At 34.4% G+C, this 23303-nt stretch overlaps 2 protein-coding genes across 2 annotated transcripts; one reads left to right on the top strand and one right to left on the bottom strand.

The window, feature by feature from the left end:
• Positions 10212-10898, top strand: LOC104776991. The gene has a single exon (XM_010501172.2). The coding sequence runs from the start codon at positions 10328-10330 to the stop codon at positions 10739-10741; it is 414 nt and encodes a 137-aa protein (XP_010499474.1). The 5' UTR covers positions 10212-10327; the 3' UTR covers positions 10742-10898.
• Positions 12931-17397, bottom strand: LOC104776990 (exonuclease 1). The gene is made up of 14 exons (XM_010501171.2): positions 17048-17397; positions 16461-16580; positions 16241-16364; positions 15990-16127; positions 15640-15849; positions 15274-15449; positions 15110-15182; positions 14890-15013; positions 14540-14700; positions 14413-14467; positions 13798-14324; positions 13667-13712; positions 13344-13545; positions 12931-13232 (listed from the first exon to the last, which is right to left on the bottom strand). The coding sequence occupies exons 1-14, from the start codon at positions 17206-17208 to the stop codon at positions 13148-13150; spliced, it is 2202 nt and encodes a 733-aa protein (XP_010499473.1). The 5' UTR covers positions 17209-17397; the 3' UTR covers positions 12931-13147.

Below are 23303 nucleotides of genomic sequence, written 5' to 3'. Positions count from 1 at the left end.
TTACACGAATGAAATTACAGATCTTTTGAATCTAAATATTTCTTTTTTATATAATACATGTTTTCTTAATAAAATAGATAATTAAAAAAAGAAACAGAGCCATAGGCAATTAACCATATATCGCCACTTCTTATAATTTGATAAGATATACTTCTATATTAACTATCCAAAAAAATAAAATAAAAAACCATTTAGGATATTTTTCATATATGTCATGATAAACTATATCAAATGTAGTAATCACTTCACAAAAATATTGAAAGACTGATCAACTTTTTAAAAAAAAAAAACCTTACAACTTAGTTTTACAACCGAACCACCAACTTTTATGCTACCGCACTTTCTTATACCATCTCCAATAGTTTTTCCGATTTTTTTTTTATAATAGAAGTGAATTTTACTCCAACCCATCTCTATTCTCACCTCTAAAATAGAGATTGTTAAATAGAGAAAAATATAGCAATTTCTATTTTAGAGGTGAGAATAGAGATGAATTGTAATAGAATTCACCTCTATTATAGAATTTTTCTATTACAGAGAAAAAATAGGGATGAGTTGGAGATGCTCTTAACCATTATCTTTTTAATACTTCTAAATGTGTTATCACCTCTTCAATGCTATTTATTCTTTCTTACTTTTTTTAAAAAACACTGTTTTTAGTCTTCAACAGGGGATCCTATGTATTTGGTCATACATGAGGTTATCGTTCTCTAACATTACAATTCAAAAAAAAATGAAAGAATTATACATTTGAGTAGAGTTATCAAAGAAAAATATCCTTCTCTCCATAGTGTCATATTTGGTTTACTTAAGGTGATTAGTAAGAATTGTTAAGTTTATTTAGAGTTTGACATGGTTCTTTATAACATCCATTTTTGGCTGAAAACACTAACTGAAGTGGCTAAGGTCTTGTCAGATGAATGAAAGTTTAGATTTTTTGAACTTATATCTTTTTTTAACATTAAATTTTGATCTAAACTTTTGTATAATTTTTATGCTTAATGAAATAAATGGTTAAAAAAATCAGATCCCACATTATCTTTCCAAATAATGAAATTAGAGATATATTGAATCCATTTATTTTTTTTTTGCTTTACATTCATTTTGGATGCATATGCATAACCTTTTGTATACAAATAACCATATGTGTGCAACCAAATTTGGTCATTTCTTATGCATTTGATAAAATATATATTTTAAATAATCATGTAAAATAAGAAAAGAAGGGAAATATTAAAATTTCATATATTGTATCATTAAATTAAATAGGTAAAAATGTGGAGTAAAGTGTGTTTTGATTACATTGACTAGATTATATAAATAAGCATCTTTGCATATTTTAATCTTTGATATTAAATTATAAGTAGTTTTATTCCTTATTTTTAAGAGAATCCACTCTGTAAATTTTAACTTTATGTTAGAAAATTCATTTAGGATTCTCAACAAACATTGCTACAATCTACCCCTTTAAGCTTTTAAATGAACTCTCTTTTTTTTTTCCTTTTAATTACCCTAAATTTTTTTGAACACTGACAGCAAAAATAGTATCACTAAAAAAACCTAGAAATGAGGTTGTCAAAGATAAAAGTCACAAATCAATTTAGGAAAACATTATTTTGTATCTGTACCATGAGAAACTATATTCAACAAGTAGTACTCACCTCACAAACATTTCATTGTTAAATTTAGAATTAGTGCTTTATCAACAATTAGTTAAATGATGTTTCTGTAAATAACATATATAATTTTAACGAGATAAAAAGTTGTGTTCAGAAAATTTTACAAACTAATAATCTAAACTAGCATTGTAAATTATTTTAAATATAAAATAATTAACAATATATGTATTACAGATGTATATTATTTGAATATATATATATATATACACTACACCAACTAAATTTTATAAAACTATAAATTATATTACAATTACCAAAATAAAAAATTATTTAAAAAATCCACGTATCGCGTGAGCAACTTTCTAGTATGATATATTTGAGATGGCCGGTTCAAATCTCAATTCTAGAACTCGAAAAAATTGTACACATTGCAGTATGAAGGGTTTGTATTTCCGATAAAGGAGTAATAATAATAATTTATAATATAAAAACTGATCTTATTCGTATAATATTTTTTTTTTTGGAAAAAAGGATATAACCAGCTCATTTGGGGAAGAAATCCAAATTTGAGTTCTACTAAATCACACATAAGAAATATTATTTTCCATTAGCTAGGTCTAGTCTTCTTCACCATCTAAAGAAATATAAATACTACCATTTTTTTATGTTCAATGTTTAATTCTTAGTTTACGTGAAAGTTTCAAAATGACACATCATATTGAGACATGCAAAACAAATGTGTATATATATTTAACAATTAATCATTATTTTATATATGAATAACAATAGGGATATAGATTGGGAGGTTATATTTTGCATAATTTACATAACTTATTTTGAAAGAGAAAAATAGTGTTAAATATGAGTTTTAAGAAACAAAGAAAGTATATATGCAATATTGTCCGAATTTTTTTTATATTAATAGTGAATCTATTCGAGCAACGGTATATTTTAAGGTATTCAGTTTTTTGGTAAAAATATTATAAATGTAAGTATAAATAATAGAGTAATAATAGATACTGTGTAGGGTGTGCGGAGTCCGGACCCAAGCCGACATAACAGTAAAAAAAGGGCTCCCTAAAGAGAGAGTGTGTTGGAGTATGCTTCACTAATCCAAACTTTTTTGCGAAGCGAAAAAAATATACAAATATAGGCTTGAACTGAACTTTTTTCTTGTGAATTTGATTTGAATTCTTGTTAGCAGTAACATCATAAGTTAACGTCAATCGCAGTGTAATAAGATTTATTAACGTGACCATACTAACTAATGCAATAATGAGTCCGATCAATTTTTTGTTATACAAGCACTTTCAATATCTCGGGTCCGTGTTAGCAGGATTAAAAGTTCCCTCTTCTTCAAGCTGATAGGTATATATATCAACAAACAAAGCTAAGTGAACTAAACCCATAAATTAAAGTTAAGTATACATTTAGAAACATAAAATTGTTAACATTTATATCGACTAGTATTTTGATCAAATGTCATATATCATAATAACGTTGGTCATCATGATAGACAAGAGCATGATACGTGTGAGAAGTGTCTCATCACTTAGTCGTCACGAAGATAAAATGTTTATCAGTTTAGGAACTTTGCATCGATGAAATAGTTCACGCCTTTACGGAGATTGAGCCAAGCTTATTCCATAAATTAACATGATGATATCGTTGAAACAAGAACGATAAACATTTTTTTGTGGGCAAGTGTGTACATGCATGACGCATCTTTTAGAAAGATGCTGAAACAGTCTTAGTAAGGGTTTTTAATTCTGAATTCATCTACAAAATGTATCCCAAATGAGAATTTCTTCGTCACATATTCAATAATTAGATTTATCAAATCTACAATTCATATATTCTTTGCTACCTTAACCAAGAAAAAATTAGGTAATTGATTCTTATTTAATGCTACTAATAATTTTTATTTACAACTGGTGTCCACGGTCCTTTTCACGATGTACTAGCACCCAAATTGGTCTTACAATAAGGGAATCAATGGTTGAGATTATTGGTTATCTTTGGTTAATGAGTTGGAACTGCAGTTAATGAAAAGTTAGTTGGGAGTTTTAGTTGTAGGACACAAAATATAAAAGTCAAAAAGAGTTAGTGAGGAACGTGCTCCTGCTTTAAACTAAATCTTTCAAGACGTTGATGGTCCATGTTTATCTGCAAATTTTATGTTATTTTTTTGTTATTCGCTATTCTAATAATTTGTAATGTTTGATGGATTTATGTGAATTAATCTCTTTTGTATTGAAATAAATTATCCATTGTTAGACAGCTATACGACAGAGAACGTATCTGTTAGTGAGTAGTGACGAATTTGGAGTTATTTTGCTTTTGCAAGAAATTATAATGACATCATAAGAATCGGCATAAGTAATTTAAATGTTAATTTGAAGATATTGGAGTCTAGCTAACATGTTAGCTCATGTAATGATCGATATCATCAAAACTTAGAGAAAATTAAATTAAGCAAACTGTAAGCACTTGCTTACTTTACCTTCACTTTAAAGACAAGTATATTGAATCCAATTCGCATGACATTATTGATCCCAAAATGTTGGTTTTGCAATAAATTGTTAGAACTCATCATATATCGATCATTCGAAAATTGATTGCATTTGATAAGAGACAATTTACAGGTCATAGTGCTCTGTCGGGACAATGTTGTATTTTACTTCTTATTACAAAACCATGTGTATCCATGGTCTTGATTTGACATATGTAGGATAAGATTATTCATTCAAAAGTTTAAGGGACGATTAGTAAATATCTTTGTTTTGAATTATTTTAAAGAAAAGTGCGCTTTTTACCCTTTGGCGTAGCTGTTTACGAGATTAAAATTATGAAATCTCTTAAAATGAGTTATTGAATAACGACTTAACTCAATTGAAACAATATATAAGTGAATTAATGGATGAGTTTTGTTTTCAACTCATTTAATGAAAACACCTTTTAAATTAAAGTTTGAACCAAATTTTATAGTTTTGAACCATCGAGCAAGAGATGTCATGTCATCTTCACTGATAATTCATTCCGATGCCACCCCGGCCTACAAAGTTCTTAGGTACAATTGGGCCGGATTGGATGGAATAGGCTTCTTTTATTGGGCTAATTTCTTTTAAAATCATACATTTAATTTTATAAAACATAAACAATCAATTATTTTATATTTAAAACATCACATAAAATGAAACAAACATTTTTTTTTTGCCTAAAAGCCAAAAGGCTATAAAACATATAAAGAGGGGATAACTCCATTGTTACCATGATGAACTTATAATCTACATTCCTTGTAACAACAACAACAACAAAAATAACCATTAAACTGTACATTGTTTTCTGGAAGCTGGCCGGAAATGAAGAAGTATTACTCATTAGCCAATCAAACTGAGTACTAATTATAATGTACAATCATCATAACAAGTGGAATCAAAAACAAAGGGATCTAATTAACTTCAAGGAAGCATCTTTTCCAGATCATCTCTGTTATTAGATTATCTAATACTTACGTTTCTTAATAAATAAGTATCCAAAACCCTTATAAGAAGAACAAACATCAATCATTGGACAAATCCATAAACTTACGTAATTAAAATTCAGCAGTTTCGTGTGGTTTACATTGCTATTTGACTTTCACGTACGCATTAAACTTAACCATAACTTCAGGCAAACCAATAGTTTATTAAAAACAAATTGGGATTTGTCTTTGCAGCCAGCACAATACATTTGACTCTACAATATCCGAATATATCTGCTTATACGCAAATACACTTGATACATACGCACACGTAATGTGATCCTATAAAATTTTAAACTCATCTTATCTAAATTTCTGATTTGTATAAGGAAATTACTTATTATTTCTTCCGCAATATTAATTGCATGCTAAATTTATCTGACAGGTGTCCAGACCATATTAGTAACGTGGCTCAGAATGGCAACACCAAAACCTTTAACAAAATAAAAAATTGGCAAAATCGAGTCCTAACTCTTGACTCCTGCGTTCTTTTCTGAAATTTTCTACTCTCACTATCTCTAAAAGATTAATATTTATAAACTTTTACACATTTTAAGAAAATAATAATTACTGAGTTTAAATATATTTTTTTCTATAACTAAAGAAATATATTTAATTTTAAACTAATAACAATTCAAAATTTTAAATATTTTGAATGATTACTTTTTGAAGTTTACAAAACATCAATTTTTGTGGGATAAAAAAATATCCCAAAACATCAATTTTTATAAAATAGAGAAAATATTTTAGAATCTTTTGATTGGTTAAAATATTAAAACAGTTGGATAAAATTGGAATATTTACAAAACATTTGTATTGGAACTCTAAAACGACAAATATTATGACACAAAATTTTAACTGTGACAATTAATAAAAACGGAAGGAGTATAAGTTTTTCTCAGAAGTCAGAACTCTATAGATAATATTCAATATGTTTTCACAATCTTTAAGACCTGTATATAGACATATTATACACTGAAAATTATACAACAGACAAAAATAATTCTTTAATGTCTCTCGAACTCTATTGTATATATATAATCTTACTCCACCACTCTAGAATATGCGTAGCTATATTTTAGTCTGCTAATCATTCTCTAGTTTCAGACTCAATATATACAAATCACTTATCATATTGTAAGAAAATCGAGCTATATAGCTTATACAGAATTGGATTGATGCTTATCAGCAGATATTTTTCTAAAACACATACTTAACTATATGAAGGAAATCACTATCACCACAGCCCACGAATCAGAAGGTTTAGGTTACATCGATACTCCAAAAATATAGTACTATATATATTTTCTTAAAATGATAAAATATGCCACGTAGGAAGAAGACAAGTACAGAGACATTGAGAGTCCCGCCAATCGAAGCGAAGCATAAACTTCCGTTTCTGATGATTACGTGATCGTAACGATGTGATCATAAATCATCACATATTATTTAATTGTAAACTAATAACAATTTAAAATTTTAAATATTTTTAATTATTATTTTTTAAAGTTTACAAAATATTAATTTTTGTGGGACAAAAAATATTTTAAAACATTAATTTTTATGAGACTAAAAGAATATTATTTTATTACAAAATACAAAATAATAAGAAATTGAACCGATTCATTCTACTTTCCCTTTAGATTTATATGGTTTAAAACAAAAACTGAGATAGTGGTAGGTTACTTTGACCAATTGCTTAACTGATTATGGTTGTTGTGAGAGCTTTCTTGTTTTATTTGAAAAGAAGGAGCCTGGCTTTGCTATCTTATTAATCTTTTTCTCGGCTTTGACTTATGAATACTTCCAAAATTATGTTATTTATTTTTATTATTATTTTTTTGCTTTTGGTTAGGACGTTATTAGATGGTTTATAATTTCTGTGGACTTACTTAGTTCCAGATATACTTTTTCTTCGTAGTTAGGTGTATAGATCTATTCTTACTCTTTTAATATGTTTCGGTTTGGTTGTTAAGTATATTATCCGTTCGTGTATTTTGCCTACTTCTACTTCTACTTACAATCTAAATAGAAAGAATTATCCCATGTGATTGAAACAAGCCGAGACAAATTATTTAGGCGTACGTCTTTTTGTTTGATAATTAAAATTAGGCGTAATTCTTGTAATACAGCCAGAGTTGAATTCAAAAGCATAAGGAGAGAGACGCTGGTCTACACTGGGAAAAGAATGAAGGCGACCACACATTGCTTTGTTGATAAACTCTTGAGATAGGCAAGATGCATGACTAGACTCTTGAATTCCTCTTCCTCTAAATGACATAGATGGTTTCTGTTGCATGAGCTTCCAATCATCATGAAGACGTTGGAGAAGGTAGGAGAGATCCATGTCGAGATAAAATCTAAGATCAAGAGAAGCATTTGCAAGGACTCGATCTGTTAGCTAGATCTTAGATTTGAATATGATTATGTAACCTTTTCATGTTTTCACATTTGTTTGAATATGATTCCACAGTATATATATACCATTTATAATATTTGTACATAAGCAAAACTTGAAAAATATTTTGTGATTTTTCTTTGTGTTCCACAAATTTCAAAATTACAATTGGTATAGAGAATACTTCAACCATCAATAGTAACATTAGAAAGAAAAAAGCTCTCATCTTATGAGTCTGTTCTTTCTATCTCTTTCATCATTACATGATTTAGCTTACATGTAATGATAATTTTTTTTATTAAAAAAGAAAAAAGAAAAGTTCTTAGATAAGAATTTTATAACCCAACCTTCCTAATTTAACATTAGGTGATGATATTTAGCATTAGCTTACATCTAATATTAGGTTATGATATTTTTCTATTCATCTAACAGACTAGTTAGATACATACAATGTATCCTTATAATATGAGTTTGAAAGCTTGGAAAGAGATGGGGTAGGTTAGAAACAAAACCCCGTGATGTTGTCATTGTTGAGCACCTAAAGAATCTTATTTAGTTACTTTACAAAACGGATCGCCCATGCCGTTTATTATTTATTAACATAATATTATTAGTAATTTGGGGAATAAAAACATTACAATATCATACCAATAATGGGGAGAAAATAATCCATAAAATGCAACTAAAAAAAAAAAAATCTTGAACAAGAACTTTAGGACTCAAACTTCCTAATCAATCAATATCGTTTTTTTCTTGGGAATTTTGTAAAAAATGCCACATTGTCAAAAAAAACTTTTACCCAATGCTATTTTTCTTTTTTTTTTCTTTTTGAAACTGCCATATTTCAACTTTATGGTATTGGTATGATCACAAAACTAACCCTGAACAATAAATGAAATAACAAAAGAGAAAAGAAGAAAGCATTAAAAGCGATATTAAATGCTTTTAGTGGTGGACAACTTAAAATTGGATGGACAAGTTTAAATTAGAAAGAAATTTGTGCATCGAAAAATCAGAGCGTGAGAATCAGTATACCAACAATTGGATTAGGTTGTGGACAAAATTGGAGATGATAATAGTGGATTCGTATGAAATGTTGTCTACTGAGTATTAAAGTTGTCTACAAAAACTCCTCACAAGTCAAAAATGAGGAAAAAGATGAGAAAAGAAGCCAAAATTGTTGTCCATTATAGATTAAAATTGTCCATTAAAAAATGTTGTCTACCAAAAATTAAAATTATCCATTAAAAATTAAAGTTGTCCATTAATGATTAAAGTTGTCCATGAAATTAAAATTTGGTCCATGAACCGGAAAATATTCAGAAAGAATAATTATTTGTAGCATTCTCAAAAAGAATAATTATTTGTGGCATTCTCTGAAAAAAAATACTGTAATGACATTTTATTTAATTAACTCTTTTTTCTTTCTCATAGATGATCATGGAACTAAACTTTCATTTTTGTCAAATACTATACATTTCACTGGAACAAAGCAATTATAAACGGAAAGTAGAAATTATAGAACAAATAATTAAAATATTTACCTAGTATATAATCTCACTACAATGTTGTTTTTATTCATTAATTTCCCCTTATAAAATACATTGTCGTTTCGTATTATGATTCACGTAAACTGGACCACTGCCAAAAACATTTCAAAGCATTCACGCTAAGAATTGATTATTATATTTTTTTATGTTTGGGTAAAAAATATGACTGAAATAATTGAAAATAATGTGAAAGACAACGTGGGCCACAAGAAACGGAGACTGATTTGTCAGTACGCGCAGACACCTATCTTCTTTTTTTAGTTAAACACTGAAAAAGCATCATTCCAAGTTTCCATCTTTGTTAATACTTTTCTATATCTTTCTCTAAATTGTTTTTTTTCCCCATTTTATAAATTATACTACATATTATAACCATTTTTTTGTATATTTGAACCGACTAGGTCCTCTGAAATTGAAAGTTGAATCAGTGTTTCTTCTCGTATTTTCTTATTCGGATGGGCTATTATTATAAAGGAATTGAGTATTAACTAGTATTAAGTATTAACATAGCATTATCAGAACTTGTTTGTTTTTGTGTGTGTGTGTGTCGTGGATGTCTTGATTCAATCAAGAAAAAATCTTGACGAAAATGATTTATCTAGTTAATTAATTAGAAATTACTGAAAATATAAAATAAACGTATCACTTTGACTGGAACTTTCCCAATCTTTAGAGTATGTATTATGTAATAATATTTACTTTTTGGAAAACGAATTTTCTTCTTTACCAAAATTTTTTTCATCAATAATTTAATTATTTCAACCTTCCTATATTTCTAATCTAAATAAACCAATGAGAGTCACAAATCAACATTTCTATACGGATAAGATTTGCCCAATGTGATAGTTAGGCAAAATAAATATGAGTCGTCGATATCTTACATTACAAAAATATATAGATAAGACAAAACAAAAATTCTTATAATGAAGTTTTATAAAAGAAAAAAAAATGAAAATAGAAAATTAATTAATTTTATAGAAATAAAGGGGGGGGGTCCGCACTCAACGCCACTATGATGACATCATCACATAAACACACAAAAAACGTAAATAATAATAAAACTTTGAGTACTCTCTACGTTTCCCCTTTATCTATATAAACCCTTCACATTTCTCTTATTCTTCTTACTGTTCTCTCTTTAATTCACAAATCTCTAATTCTTCATAAACCCTATATTTACATTATTTATTAGAAAAAAAAACCCTTTTTAATAAGTTTAACATCTGAATTCTTGAAAATGTCGGAAGAGTTCGACGAATCTGAGGTTATTTTCTCTGATAACTACTTTCCGATTCGTCGGAGAGAAGACGGGAACGAGAAAGAGAATCGTCCGGCGGGTTTACGGGAAAACTCAGAGAGAGTGAGGAGCAAGAACAAATCAATAAGGAGCAAAACGACGCCGTTGCCATCACCATTTTCGAGTTCGGTTCCGGTGAATATACCGATGATGAGGAGGTATTCTTCGTCCGATGATGAGGATGACGACGGAGGAAGGAGGATGGTACCGCCGCATTTGATAGTTGGACGGAGGGTGGAAGGAGGTCAAATGGCGTTCTCCGTTTGTACAGGTAACGGAAGAACTCTTAAAGGACGAGATCTGAGCCGTGTTCGTAATTCGGTTCTCAGGTTAACCGGATTTTTGGAAGCTTGAATTGTTTGGACCGGACCGGTTTCGGGTTTTTTTTTATTTATATTTTTTTCGAACTTCCAATTTTTATTTTTACTTTTAGTGGAAGAAATCAGCGATTCTCAGAACTGTTTTTTTTTTTTTTAGTTTGATTTTTAATTGAATGTCAAAGGAAAATGTCAAAAAAGAAAAAGAACATTTAATTCCTTGTTTATTCTTAATTTTGATTCTCTTTTGTAATAGAAAAAAAGAAAAGAAAAAGCATTAAGGTTTACTCTTAATTAATATAATTATTCGTTCTTTCATTAAATCTTCCTTTGTGCTGAATAAATTGAGTTTATTGGACAAGTTATGAATGGTATTATGAAGATCTCTGCAGGGGGTTTAGAATATTATTAGTTTCTCCTGTAATGAAGATGAGGACAAAAGACGAACAGAACTAGCTGTTCTTTTGTAATTGATTAAGAGAGGTAGCAAGAAAGAGACATTTCTTTGCCGGTGACATCAACTCGCGAAAAAAGAAATTGCATTATTTTTATTTAACTCTAGTCTATTATACACCAAGCTTTATTTTTATTTTTTTGTAATAATTTGAAGATTCTAGACCCAAGTGCAGACGTTTATTTAGGAAATTTTAGGTATTTGGTAATGTAGTGAATGTATGTGTCTTTGGGGGTTAAGTAGTGAATCGTTTGGAACCGTGGTTTCCTAAATACACGTGTTTGAGAGCAAAAATGACTTGGTCAAGTAAATTCATCTCATTATATATTAAATTACCTTAAGGTCTATCTAGTTTATAATCCGACTAGTTCTTCTGTATATTTTAATTAGCAAACCGTATATATAATGAAATTGGTACGGAGATGCAGAAGAAAAATAAAAACTTGATAGTCAACAAACACCAACTTGATAAATAGTATCGAGTTTATTCCAAAACAATTCCTTGTGTTCTTCTTAATCAAGCATACAATGATAATAGTAAATAATTAATTATATCTCTTTATAAAAACAGGTATATGGAGATTTATATTTAAGAACTTATCCTTGAAAGAAAGATCCTGACTAGCCATCCGTTTAAAATTCTAGTGTCCCGCGGATATACTTTGACACATGTGACATGATTATAAGCCGGCGGCACATGCATCTAGCCATGTTCTTATCCAATAACTTTCTTACTGACTAAAGTATGTAATTTATACATTATAATATTTTAATTTTTAAGCTTGTTTTTCACATTCGTATTGCGATACTATAGTAATGTTTTTTATACTTTAAAAGAGAGATTGTATAGTATTCAAATCTAGCATGCCCCGGTCCCGGTCTCAGATTAGGCAGCTTAGTTTTCTTATAATCATACTCATACGTTTTTTAAATAAAAACCGACAAGGAAATAATAATAAGTCACACTATAATTGCATAAAATTGTTCTTGTCTGTCATTTAATAAAAAAGGAAAAGACCTAGAAAGTTTTATACAATTATAGCGTGACTACCAACGATTCATAACCCTAATGTGTTAAATAGCAAGTGTTCAACAAAAAAAAAAATTTGAGAAAAAAAAAATTTGAGAAAGAAGGAAAGGTTTTGTTATTTGAGAAAAAAAAAAAATTCTTCACTTATTTGAAAAGTAAATCATATATCCATCCCAAATATATTTAGAGGTATATACGGTATATATAATAAGATGTTTAGTAAAAATATATATATAACGTTTGTATAAAACGATTTTGGTGTTCAACAAAAAAAAAGAATTACTAAAACGATTTTTACTCAATTAAGAAGAGGGAAAAACGGACAGCAAAAATAAAGTGAGATGACGTGGAAGTACAACTGGACCACGTGTGTAAGAAAAACAGAAACTTCGAGTTGATGATCCAAACTGTCAGAATCTGATTGGACTCAAATACATATGATATGTTTCTTTTCTGAGTTCACGTGCATACCTTTTTCGCCACAAGTTTTTCCCCTCAAAATTTAATACGTGTGCAAACAAACAATCCTAAATCATTTGATACAGAAGAAGTTTAGCTTGTCTTTTTCTCAATAAATCTCTTGAAAGCTCTATCTATCTATGGTTTGGCCCCAAAATAACATTTATTGCATTTGCTTGCACACCATTGCTTTTGGATCTCTGCCATTTTCACTTTATGTAAATGATCTTCAGTTATGTCTCAAGATATATATAAAGAAAAATTCTAATAATTTTCATAGAGATGACACAAGTTGGAAGTTGTTTCATTTATGAACCAATCAATCAAATTGTTGTGTAAAGAATGTATTACAAAAAATTATGCACAGTAAAAAAGCTAACAGATACAAACAACATCAAAAGTTCAAAACAACAACAATATCATTGCGACCACGAAGTTGTTTCCACAGCCAAAGCTCTAACATGTGGCCCTAAAGAGATGGTTAACTTACAAATCTGAGCTCACAATCGTCTTGACTTTGTTATCGTGTCTTGGTTGTTTGACGTATAACCAAACTTGCTGAAGTCTGGTTTAGGAGATAACAACCTTTTTGTGACAAAACGAAGTCAAGAAAACAAACAGATATCTCTGAGATTATTTGAATCAATCACCATTAACTAGTGAAGATAGTAAACTTTGAGATGTCAAAATGTTTACCCTTTAGAAGATGGACAAGTGTTGCCGATATCTTTGAGAGGTGCACGGAGACCACTAGCACGAGAGCCGGACACAGAATATCTGAAAGATGATATAGCTGAGACAAATTTTTCCACTGATTTCTCTGCTATTTCTGAGTAATGCCCAATATGTGATATGTTTGATCCAAACTTCTCAACATCGTTGGTTTCAGATGATGTTTCTGCGTTTAGAACTTCACAGTTTAGTACAGGCCACAAAAACAGATATAGTCAAAGATCTCAGTGCCTATATAACAATTATACAGATACAAGTATTTAGCGAGCAGGATTTTCTATAATTACCAGTATCTGTTTCATCCATGCGCATGTGCTTGGAACTCAAATTTTCCTGAAATGGTTAGAGAACTTAATAAATGGCTTGAACAAATGATAGGAAAAAATGGACATGGGCTAACAGAACAATTCTATCTAACCTTCTGAAGATATTCATCTGAGTCATGCTTTCTCTTCCCTGTTGCAGCTCCATGAAAACTATTAGTAGCAAAGGAAGAGAGAGGTATAACATTCTCGGGAGTACTAAAGGCAGAACGGATCTCAATGGATGGGTTCTGTTCATCTTTATCGATCTGATGGTCTATCTTGTGGATGTTTGTTGTTCTCTCAGCCACCTCATTCATGGCAGAAAAACTCGCTTCTTTGGCATCTACATGACCGTTGTAGATTCGCTCATGATCGAAACATGGACTTGTTGCTATAGCTCTGTCACCCTCTTCTCTTATAGAGGCGCTTGACATGTTTATCACATTTTTAACAGTCTTTTTCGGACCAATCACAGAGCAATCATTGAGACATGGGATCGATTGTTTAAGACTTTTGTGTTCCTGCTTGTGCTTAAAATACTTGCTCCTTACTACAACCTTCAAACTATCTATCTTCGGCCTCGCCACTTCCTCCTTGACGTACTTATGATCACGGTCCTTTTGATTCCTTTCCTTTGCATCTTCAAGATTGTGACACATAAAAATGAGCCAGGACAGAAAATTTAAGAGTATAATTTTTCTCAGTAGTGGAAATGAAAGCAATTGTACCGTCGTCGGGTGAAACTCTTTTCTCAGCAACTTTGCTAGCACATGCATTCTCACCCTAAAAAAAACAGATATTAGAGCTTGTGCTACGACTTTCGAGAGTTAAAATGTGGTTCTTCTAGTTACTTACAAAGCTATAACCCGGGGATTCATTTGTTGTCTGACTTGAAAGAGCATCTACATCTGGTGTGTTATCCTCAGGAGTGCTTGGAGACTCATCAGTTGGGGTTAGAGACATTGGTGATATCCTAGGAGCCTTGAATTTCCTTTTGGCCTCAATAGATGCAAAGCCTTTCAGATGTTAAGTGAAGAACAAGTAGAGCAGATCAAATATTTACCAGTTTCAACAGCTATTATGACTCTTAAAGATATACAGGATATACTTGATCAAAACAAAATCCTACTAAACCAAGGGAACCAAGTTCCAAACGTAATAAACTGCCAAAAAATGAAAAATATGGAGGTAACATTGAAGGATACAGAAATACTTCGTGAGAAGATTTTTCTGGACTGGCAAATCAAGCTTTTTCTTCAGAATTTCAGGTTTGAAACTTTTGGGACGGGACATATCATCAACAGTCAATTTAGGAGTAACACTCTCAGCCTATTAGTTTAAGAAAACAAGACAATGAATCAATAAAACATATCCAGGAGGGAAAGAGGGGGAGAAAGTAGAAATAGAGAGAAGTCAATTAATTACCTGGAATGGCAACTGTGTGAATGGATCAAGCTGGCCTAGTGCTATACCTTTAGCAATATCTTGTGGCATTAATGTGAATAGTGTTAAGAAATCCATTTAAATGTTCCTTAATCAGTTTTGATAGATAGAGGCGTAATATCAAAAATACTTGTATCAAAGGATATGGGCCAACAAAATCTGAATCTTCACCAAGGTTGTCAGAAAAGCCAGACAAGTGCATAATATCTTCAGTTTTTGGGTCATAAACACGTTGATGCTTGAAAGTCAGTAAAGCTCTCTTGAATGACTCTTCATAACCAGGAGGAACGGAAACTGTGCTGTACTTTAAGTGCTTAATTACCTGAAAGCAAACTAGCAACATATCAACAAGTAAACTCTTTCCATAACTATGTACATAAATTGATGCCGGAAAATCTAAAGCTAGTTTTTTTATGAATTTGTAGTAAGGTATCAACTTTTTGAACTAATCATGCTCTTGCTTTACCTAATTTCTTTTTGTGAGATAAATCAAGTGAGAAAGAGAAGTATACCCTGTCATAGCTTTTGAACTTCGTAATGAGAGCATGAGCTCTTTTGAGTCCCATTCCTGGAAGTGACTGCAGATAATCGCAGCCACTTAATATGCACATTTCGAGAAGCATTTGGCTTGAAAATCCCGAAAGACAGAGATCTTTATTTTTGGGAAGCTTGGAGGCTTGAAACTCAACACCATGACCAAACTTGTCCATTTTAAACATGATCTGTGACATAAAAATTAGCAATTGAAGTCTTGATGGTAATACACCGGGATCAACAAGTAATTAACAGTATATCTACCAGTAAAGAAGTGGAAATACTGATGAACAGCAATATCTCATGCAAAGTGTAACATAAAGCTTACTCTTGGGCAGCCAAAAGGTATAAGATCAGAATCCTCAGTAATAATCGCATCAACTTGATTATTAATAGCTAAGAATGTCATCTGCGCATCAGCTTCATAAGGAGCAACAACATAATCTACATTCTCCTGCCTCAGAACCTTCAATGGTAGAAAATTTCAGATCAAAGAAATGCAAAACAAATAAATTAAGGAGAAATACAAAATATTTTTTAACTGGAGAAGAATACAAGTTATCCACAGCCCACAGTTACCTGTATCAACTCATGTGCAATAGAAGGTGAAATGTCAACAGCCTTCGAATAGCACTCATAAGCAGCAGAGGAGTTTCCATTTGCTTCATGCTCCAATGCACGTGCAAGATTTTCCTTTCTAGACCTGAACTTATTGTTATAGAAAACAAGTGGACTTGGTGTTAAACTTGTTCAATGATAACCAGAAACAAACATACTAGATAGCCAATGTTTTGCATACCTAGCACGCTTATTCTCTTGTTCTAGTTTCATCGGTAACGGACCACCATCAAAAACCAGAATAGGCTTCACTCCATGATGGCGGAGTAAATTCACTCTATGCATACAATATTGAATATGCCTGAAAGATACCAGTAAACACATTAGCTTCCACAAAACCAGAACCAGAACAGTAACAAGAGAACAGATCTTGATGAATACTACTGTCAAATTTCATTCCCTTCCAGCAACTTAAGAAATGACAATTAAGTTTTGGTTTAGCAAACATGTCAATTGCGTTTTTGAGCCTACGAGAAATGGACAGGAAACACCATAACTAAACTTAATCAATCATGTCCAAACGAAAATCTCAATCTGTAAACCCTACTAGGCCTCTGAAGATATTGAATTCGGAGAGTCCATCAAAAATTTAAAAGGTTTGATTTTTCAGAGTGGGTTTAACGAAAATGGGACAATCCACATCGAGACAAAGAAACCCAGTTTCTAATTTGGGGGAAATAAAAAAACCAATCGATCTACATCTTGGATTCATCAAGTAACTTGGAGAGAGAGAGAGAGAGAGAGAGAGAGAGAGAGAGAGAGACGAACCTCTTGGTGGGTAAGCCCTTGCAGAGCTCTCGGCTACAAGATAAAGCTCCTTTGTGTAGCCATGAATATGTATCAACGGCGACGATACAACCCTCAAGATCCTTGATGTGAACCGGTACCATTATCGATTTCAGCAACGGCAAAAGCCCTTGAATACCCATTTCCTCCCTCCCCTTCCTGTTCGTATTCTGGAAAATGAAACCCTAATTTCGCCCTGACGAGAACATTTCAGGAGAGCCTTGTGACTGTATCGAGGAGGTGTGTATTTCTATGGCTATTTTTTCACAAATCTGGCGGGAAAATTCTAATTAGGGATTTTGACCAAATTATATCTCGGTCCAAGGATTCTGTCGGCAGGTTTTTTAATCTCTAGAGTCTATATAATTAAAAGAAGAGTACATTCTTTTATTCTTTTTGTTCAAAAAGACTTTCTATTGAATTGCAAAAGATAAAATAAAAGATACAAAAGCCCAACTTTAGAGTTTGATAATGGCATAAGCCCATGTAAAAAGGACAAAGCTCATTAAAATACACATTGGAAAGAAATTAGGGTAAACCTAGTAGTAGGTAGGAAACAAGTAGGCGCTTAGTCGATGGAATAGTGTTATCATCAACCTGATCGAAACCAAATATCAAACATTGCTGAAGTCATGGAAGGATTACTGTCTCTGAAACTGGTGATTCGGTGACGGATAGTGGCGTCAATCAAACGTAATATGGTATCCAAGGACCTGTAAGTTTGGCGATGCAGACGGTGATTCCTTTCTTCCCAGATTAGGTAGATAGAGCATTGCCAAGCAAGGAGAGTGAGACTTTTTTTTGCTCTCGAGCCTTGGAGTGCTTGCATGTTGTCTAGAGTGCCTTCCCAGGAAGGAGAGCGTTGGATTTGGCATCTTGTGGCCACTGCAGACCAGATCGACCAAGAGTAGCTGCAAGCAAAAAAGAGATGGTTTCGATCCTCTGAACCAGCATTACAAAGTAGACAAGATGGGTCTGTTTGGAGCCCCCATTGGAGGATGCGATCTTGAGTAGGACATTGATTTAGAACGAAGAGCCAAGTGAGGAAGTTGTGCTTAGGGATGCTTCGAGAGATCCACACCGCTTTACACCATGGAACCAGTGGAGAAGTGGGACAGAGCAATTTGTATACATGTCCAGTAGAGAAACGTTGGTAAGTTTTTCCCTCAAGTTCCCATTCATAGTAGTCCTCATTGTTCGTCAAGTCCAGTGTGGTGAGATAGGTTAGGAGATGAACTTGGTTGTCCGTTCTAGCATGTGGAAGTAACCATTGCCCCCGACAATGTAGTTGATGCAGAGTAGCATTTGTTGGGATACCAAGTCTTGTCTCTGAAGCAGAAGATATGAAGTCATGGATCCTCCCAAACGGTGACCAGTTATCAGACCAAAATCTATATGATTGTCCATTCTCCACTCGCAATCTTATCCAGGTGAAAACCCCTTCCCTCATCTTCAGTAACTTATTTGCCACCCAAGAGTATTGTTTTCGTGGCTTCATTATCCAGAAGTTGTTTAATGATCCTTTCAGGAAATGAAGCTTAAACCAAGCAACCCATACCGACCCTGATCGGAAGAAAAGGAGCCAGATGAGGCGAATGGTACAAGCTTGATTCCAGTAAGTGAGATCTCGGATATCCAATCCTCCCTGGTCCTTTGGTTTTGTAACCGTGGCCCACTCAACCCTAGCACTATGACTTCCCTCCAATGAGCCCTTCCATAAGAAAACACTGCATAAGGAGTTTATTTTAGCAATACACTTTTTCGAAAGCACAAAAGAGGAACACTAGAAATTTGAGATCCCTGCAACCACTGTATTGATTAGCAAAATACGTCCAACGAAAGATAAGTGTTTCGCACACCAATTAGTTATCTTTCCCTTCACTTGTTGTAACAATGGTTCACAATCTTGCATGGTCAAATTTTTGGTACATAGAGGGACCCCCATATAACGGACAGGAAGACAGCTGTGAGTCAGACCAGTGGTGGTTTATATTAAGTCAACCTCTTTATCAGTAAGGCCTCCAACGAAGAAAGAAGATTTGGGCAGACTAATTGTCAAACCAGTCCGATCTTCAAATTCACGAATGACCTGTAAAACTTGCTGAACAGACGATAAGGAACCATCCAGGAATATAAGAAGATCATTTACAAAGCAGAGGTGAGTAAGTTTTGCCTTATCACAGTTATAATGATACTTGAATTTACCATCTTCACCCGCTTTATTTAGCATTAATGAAATGGTGTTCATGGCAATAACAAACAGGTAACGCGAGAGTGGGTCGCCTTGACGAAGTCCACGTTTACCCTTGAAATATCTGTGTACCAAACCATTGTAGCCAACAGTAAAGTTAGGGTGACAAATGCATGTTTGGAGCCACCTCAAATATTGGTCAGGGATGGAAATACCTTGTAGGCAGTTGAAAAAAAAGTCCCAGGAGATGGTGTCAAAGGCCTTAGCGATATCAACCTTGATCACTATTCGTTTAGGACCAGCGGTTTTATGGTAACCATTTACAATCTCAGCAGCTAGTATGGTGTTTTCCAATAGAAGTCGGTCCTGGACGAAAGCAGTTTGGTTTGGCAATATCAGGGTTGGGAGGATAGGCTTGAGACGAGCAAAAAGTAGCTTGGATATCACCTTGTAGAGGGTATTGAAACAAGATATTGGGCGATAGTCTGCTACTTTTGAGGCTCCTGGTCGTTTTGGCACGAGAGTGAGGATTGTGGAGTTAGTTGTAGATGGCAAGAATGAGGTGAAGAAGAAGTGATGAATAACAGTAGTAACCTTTGAACCAAGGACACTCCAAGAGGCTTTGTAGAAGCCTGAAGACAGTCCATCAGGCCCAGGGTCCTTGTTGGGGTTTAGTTTCATCATCACTTTAGTGATCTCATCCATTGTGGGCACCAAATTCATAGCATTAATCTGATCCTGCGTGCACCTGAAAGGGTTAATGGAATGGAACCATTCTTGGGAGGACCAAGTCGGTGGAGAACATGAAGTGTATGGTGCCAAAATAGATTTGAAGTGAGCAATAGCATGATCAGACATTTCCACCGGGTCCACTAGCAGTTCACCTGAGTCAAGGAGGAAAGAGCGAATAGTATTAAAGCTTGCACGCGCGTGGCAAATTTTGTGGAAGTAACTATTATTGAGATCGCCTTCCTTCAACCAATTGATCCAGGATTTTTGTCTAAAGTAACTTTCCCCTATGTCTCGTAGGAAACTTCATTTATCATGAAGGTCTCTCTGGAGTTGAAAGACGGTGGAAGATGGGTTTTGTAAAGCCTTCACCTGCACATCCAATAACAAACGGTTAGCCTCACTCACTCTCTCTTGTATTTTTGAGAAGTTCTCTCTGTTTAGTGTTTTTAGGTCTCCCTTGATGATCTTTTGCTTCCAACAGAAATCAGTGAGGTTATCCACAAAGCTTCCGGCCTGAAACCAAGCTTCTTCCGCCAGTTGATGGAAGTTTGGGTGTTTGGTGAGATAGTTGAAGAACTTAAAAGGTCGGGTGCCTGCTTTAGGAAGTTGGTAGGCTAGGTCAACAAGGCAGGGAGAGTGGTCAGAGGGTAGCGGGGGATGGATAGTATTAATGCTATCCGGGAAAAGTGAAATCCAGTGATTATTTACCAGGATCCGATCAAGTTTCTTGGCTATTGGGTTGGATGGCTGGTTATTGCTCCAAGTGAAGAGCGGTCCTTGAAAACGCAGGTCAAACAAGTCTAACTGGGATAGACAATCTTTAATTTCTGTCATTGGGGAGGAAATGCAATTTACTGAAGGTGAGGAATGCTCCGCATGGTGGATAATCTGATTAAAGTCACCACCAATTATCCAAGGGCAAGTATCAAGAGCTAAAGATTGCTAGAGCTGAAGAAGTTCCACGCATAGGTCAGTTTTCTCCTCTCGGATGTTTGAAGCATATATTGCAGTGAACCCAAATTGAAGCTTGTTCGCAATGATAACTTCGCAGGTCATTGCTTGACGAGATTGACTTATCACTCTGACAGACGCCGGGTCCTTCCAAATAATGATGATACGGCCATCTGGATCTGCTGAGTGGTTGGAGGTAAAATTCCATCCTTGACACGTTTGCGCCATAATGTGGTTCAAACTAATTTCCTTTATGTGGGTTTCCAAAATAGCTCCAAAAAGCGGTTGATGGCTTCTAAGCCAACTGCAAAAAGGCTTTTGCTTATCCGGGTCATTTAGGCCTCAGATATTCTAAGAAAAGAGTTTTGTATCCATTAGAGAAGAGGGGGGATCTCACCCTGGGGAGGGGGAGGGGTAGACAAAAAACTAGAAGTAGAATTAGTAGTAGATGGTACGGGTTGGAACAAAAGCTGATGTTTACTAGGGAGAAGTTGAGAGGAAGTTGTCAATGGAGGGTTACAAAGGGAGGGGTGAGAGCGGGAGCATTTCATGTTAGAATTTGAAGTGTCTGATGCGGTGGGATAGGGAGAAAGCTGCCCATGAGGCAGTATTCGGGCAGGGAGCCCAACTATCATAGGTAAGTCACGATCAGTTTCAGGGATGTTGATGGCTAGGTAGTTCAAGGGATCAAAAAGGTGAGTTTTTGAAGGGTCAGGAGGCATGGTGGAGACTAAAGGAGCGGGAAAAATATAGGGAGGAACAGGGGTGGATTGGTTAGTAACAGGGGTGGATGCATTAGTGATAGAGGAGGGAGGGGGCATTGGTGAGGGCTTTGAGGGGGTGAGGAGGGAAAAAGGGTTAGAGGAGGTTACAGATCCCAAGTGGGAGGCTAGAGGAGCTTTGGAGGATTTAGCAACCGGGGAAGCAATAAGAGCTTTATCCTTCTTTCGGTAAGCTAGTGAATGTTGGTTCGGGTATGGTGTTTGGAGGGACCCTCCTTTTCTTTTCTGACCAGCACATTCGAAACCTTTTTTACCGCAAGAGCAGGGTTAGAAGGGTTGGGCATAGGGTTACTGGCAGCAGTAGGGGGAGGCAATTGAAGACAGTTCTTTGCAATATGCCGAAGTTCTTTACAGTGGGAGCAAGTGGGAGAGAGCCAAAGATATTCCACTCTGACTTCAACCACCTGACCATTATCACGAGTATATTCCACCACATCAGGTAAAGCTTTGGTAAGATCAACAAGAACTTTAGCATTAGAGACCTTCAGGCTAACAAGATTAATCGTGTAATCATCAGTTTCCTTAGGTTCACCAACAAGGCCAGCGATAAGACTGATACCCTCATTGGTACGCAAATTGAGAGGGATATCATGCAACTGGATCCAAATAGGGATGGACTCAAGGGAGGGAGCTGCCGTAGAATAGTGGGGAGCCCATGGAGCAGTATGGAACATAGATTCACCAATATACCAAATGCATTTCTCAAGTACCTTCTGGCGGATATAGTCATTTGGGATTCTAACCAGTACAGAGTTGGAGTGGTGATTGATATGGATTTCCAAGCGACGCCCCTTACCCCACATATGATTGAGAACACTTTGAATTTGGTGGAACAGTGGTGGTCTGCCATTGAAGAAGCACATGATGAAATTCTTATGCAGTTCTGCACCTCTTTGGAAAACAGTGTCCGATATATGAGTGGTGGGCCTCCCAGCTGCAGAGTAACTTACCGGAGCAAGTCTCTTTAGTGAGCTGTCAACAGTTTTCCGTATTTTGTCAGCAAGGGTTTTAGGTTGAGTAGGTTGAGGCTGAGTAGGTTGGGAGGGGATTCATTCCTCAGTGCTAGTGGCGTGGACATTCACCACTTGGGGTTGCGGAGTATCCGATACAGACTGAGTTCTCTGCAGGAATTGTACCCCATTCAGTGCCAGCAAAATCGGGGGAAACAGCTTGGGAAGTAGCGCAAACCAAAGCCTTGTTTGTGTGAAGAGGGTAGGTATCCTTTGGGACTAGAACAATAAAAAATTTTAATCCAGTACTGTTACCTGTGACAGTAGTTGCAGATCTAGGGTTTTGGGAACTAGTGTCAGATGAACCAGTTTGAAGTTCTTCTATCGGATGCATCACCACATCAGTAGAGGAGGGGGAAGAAGAAGCAACCAAGGAAGAATAGGAGGTGACCACAGCAGGCCGATGCGAAATGGCAGTTTGCTGAGGAGACTTTCTTGTTGCCTTGGGACCAGATGGGGTCAAAGGGGGGAAATTAGCTAAGGAACAGGGGGGGCGACCAGGTCAGGAGGGTCGGGAGGAAGTAGCGGCGGGGGGGGGGGGGTGCCACCAGCGGTGGAAAGTCTAGGGTTCA

This window comes from Camelina sativa, chromosome 3, assembly GCF_000633955.1.
Source record: "Camelina sativa cultivar DH55 chromosome 3, Cs, whole genome shotgun sequence".
Lineage (NCBI taxonomy): Eukaryota > Viridiplantae > Streptophyta > Magnoliopsida > Brassicales > Brassicaceae > Camelina > Camelina sativa.
This window is presented reverse-complemented; position numbering and strand designations above follow the sequence as displayed.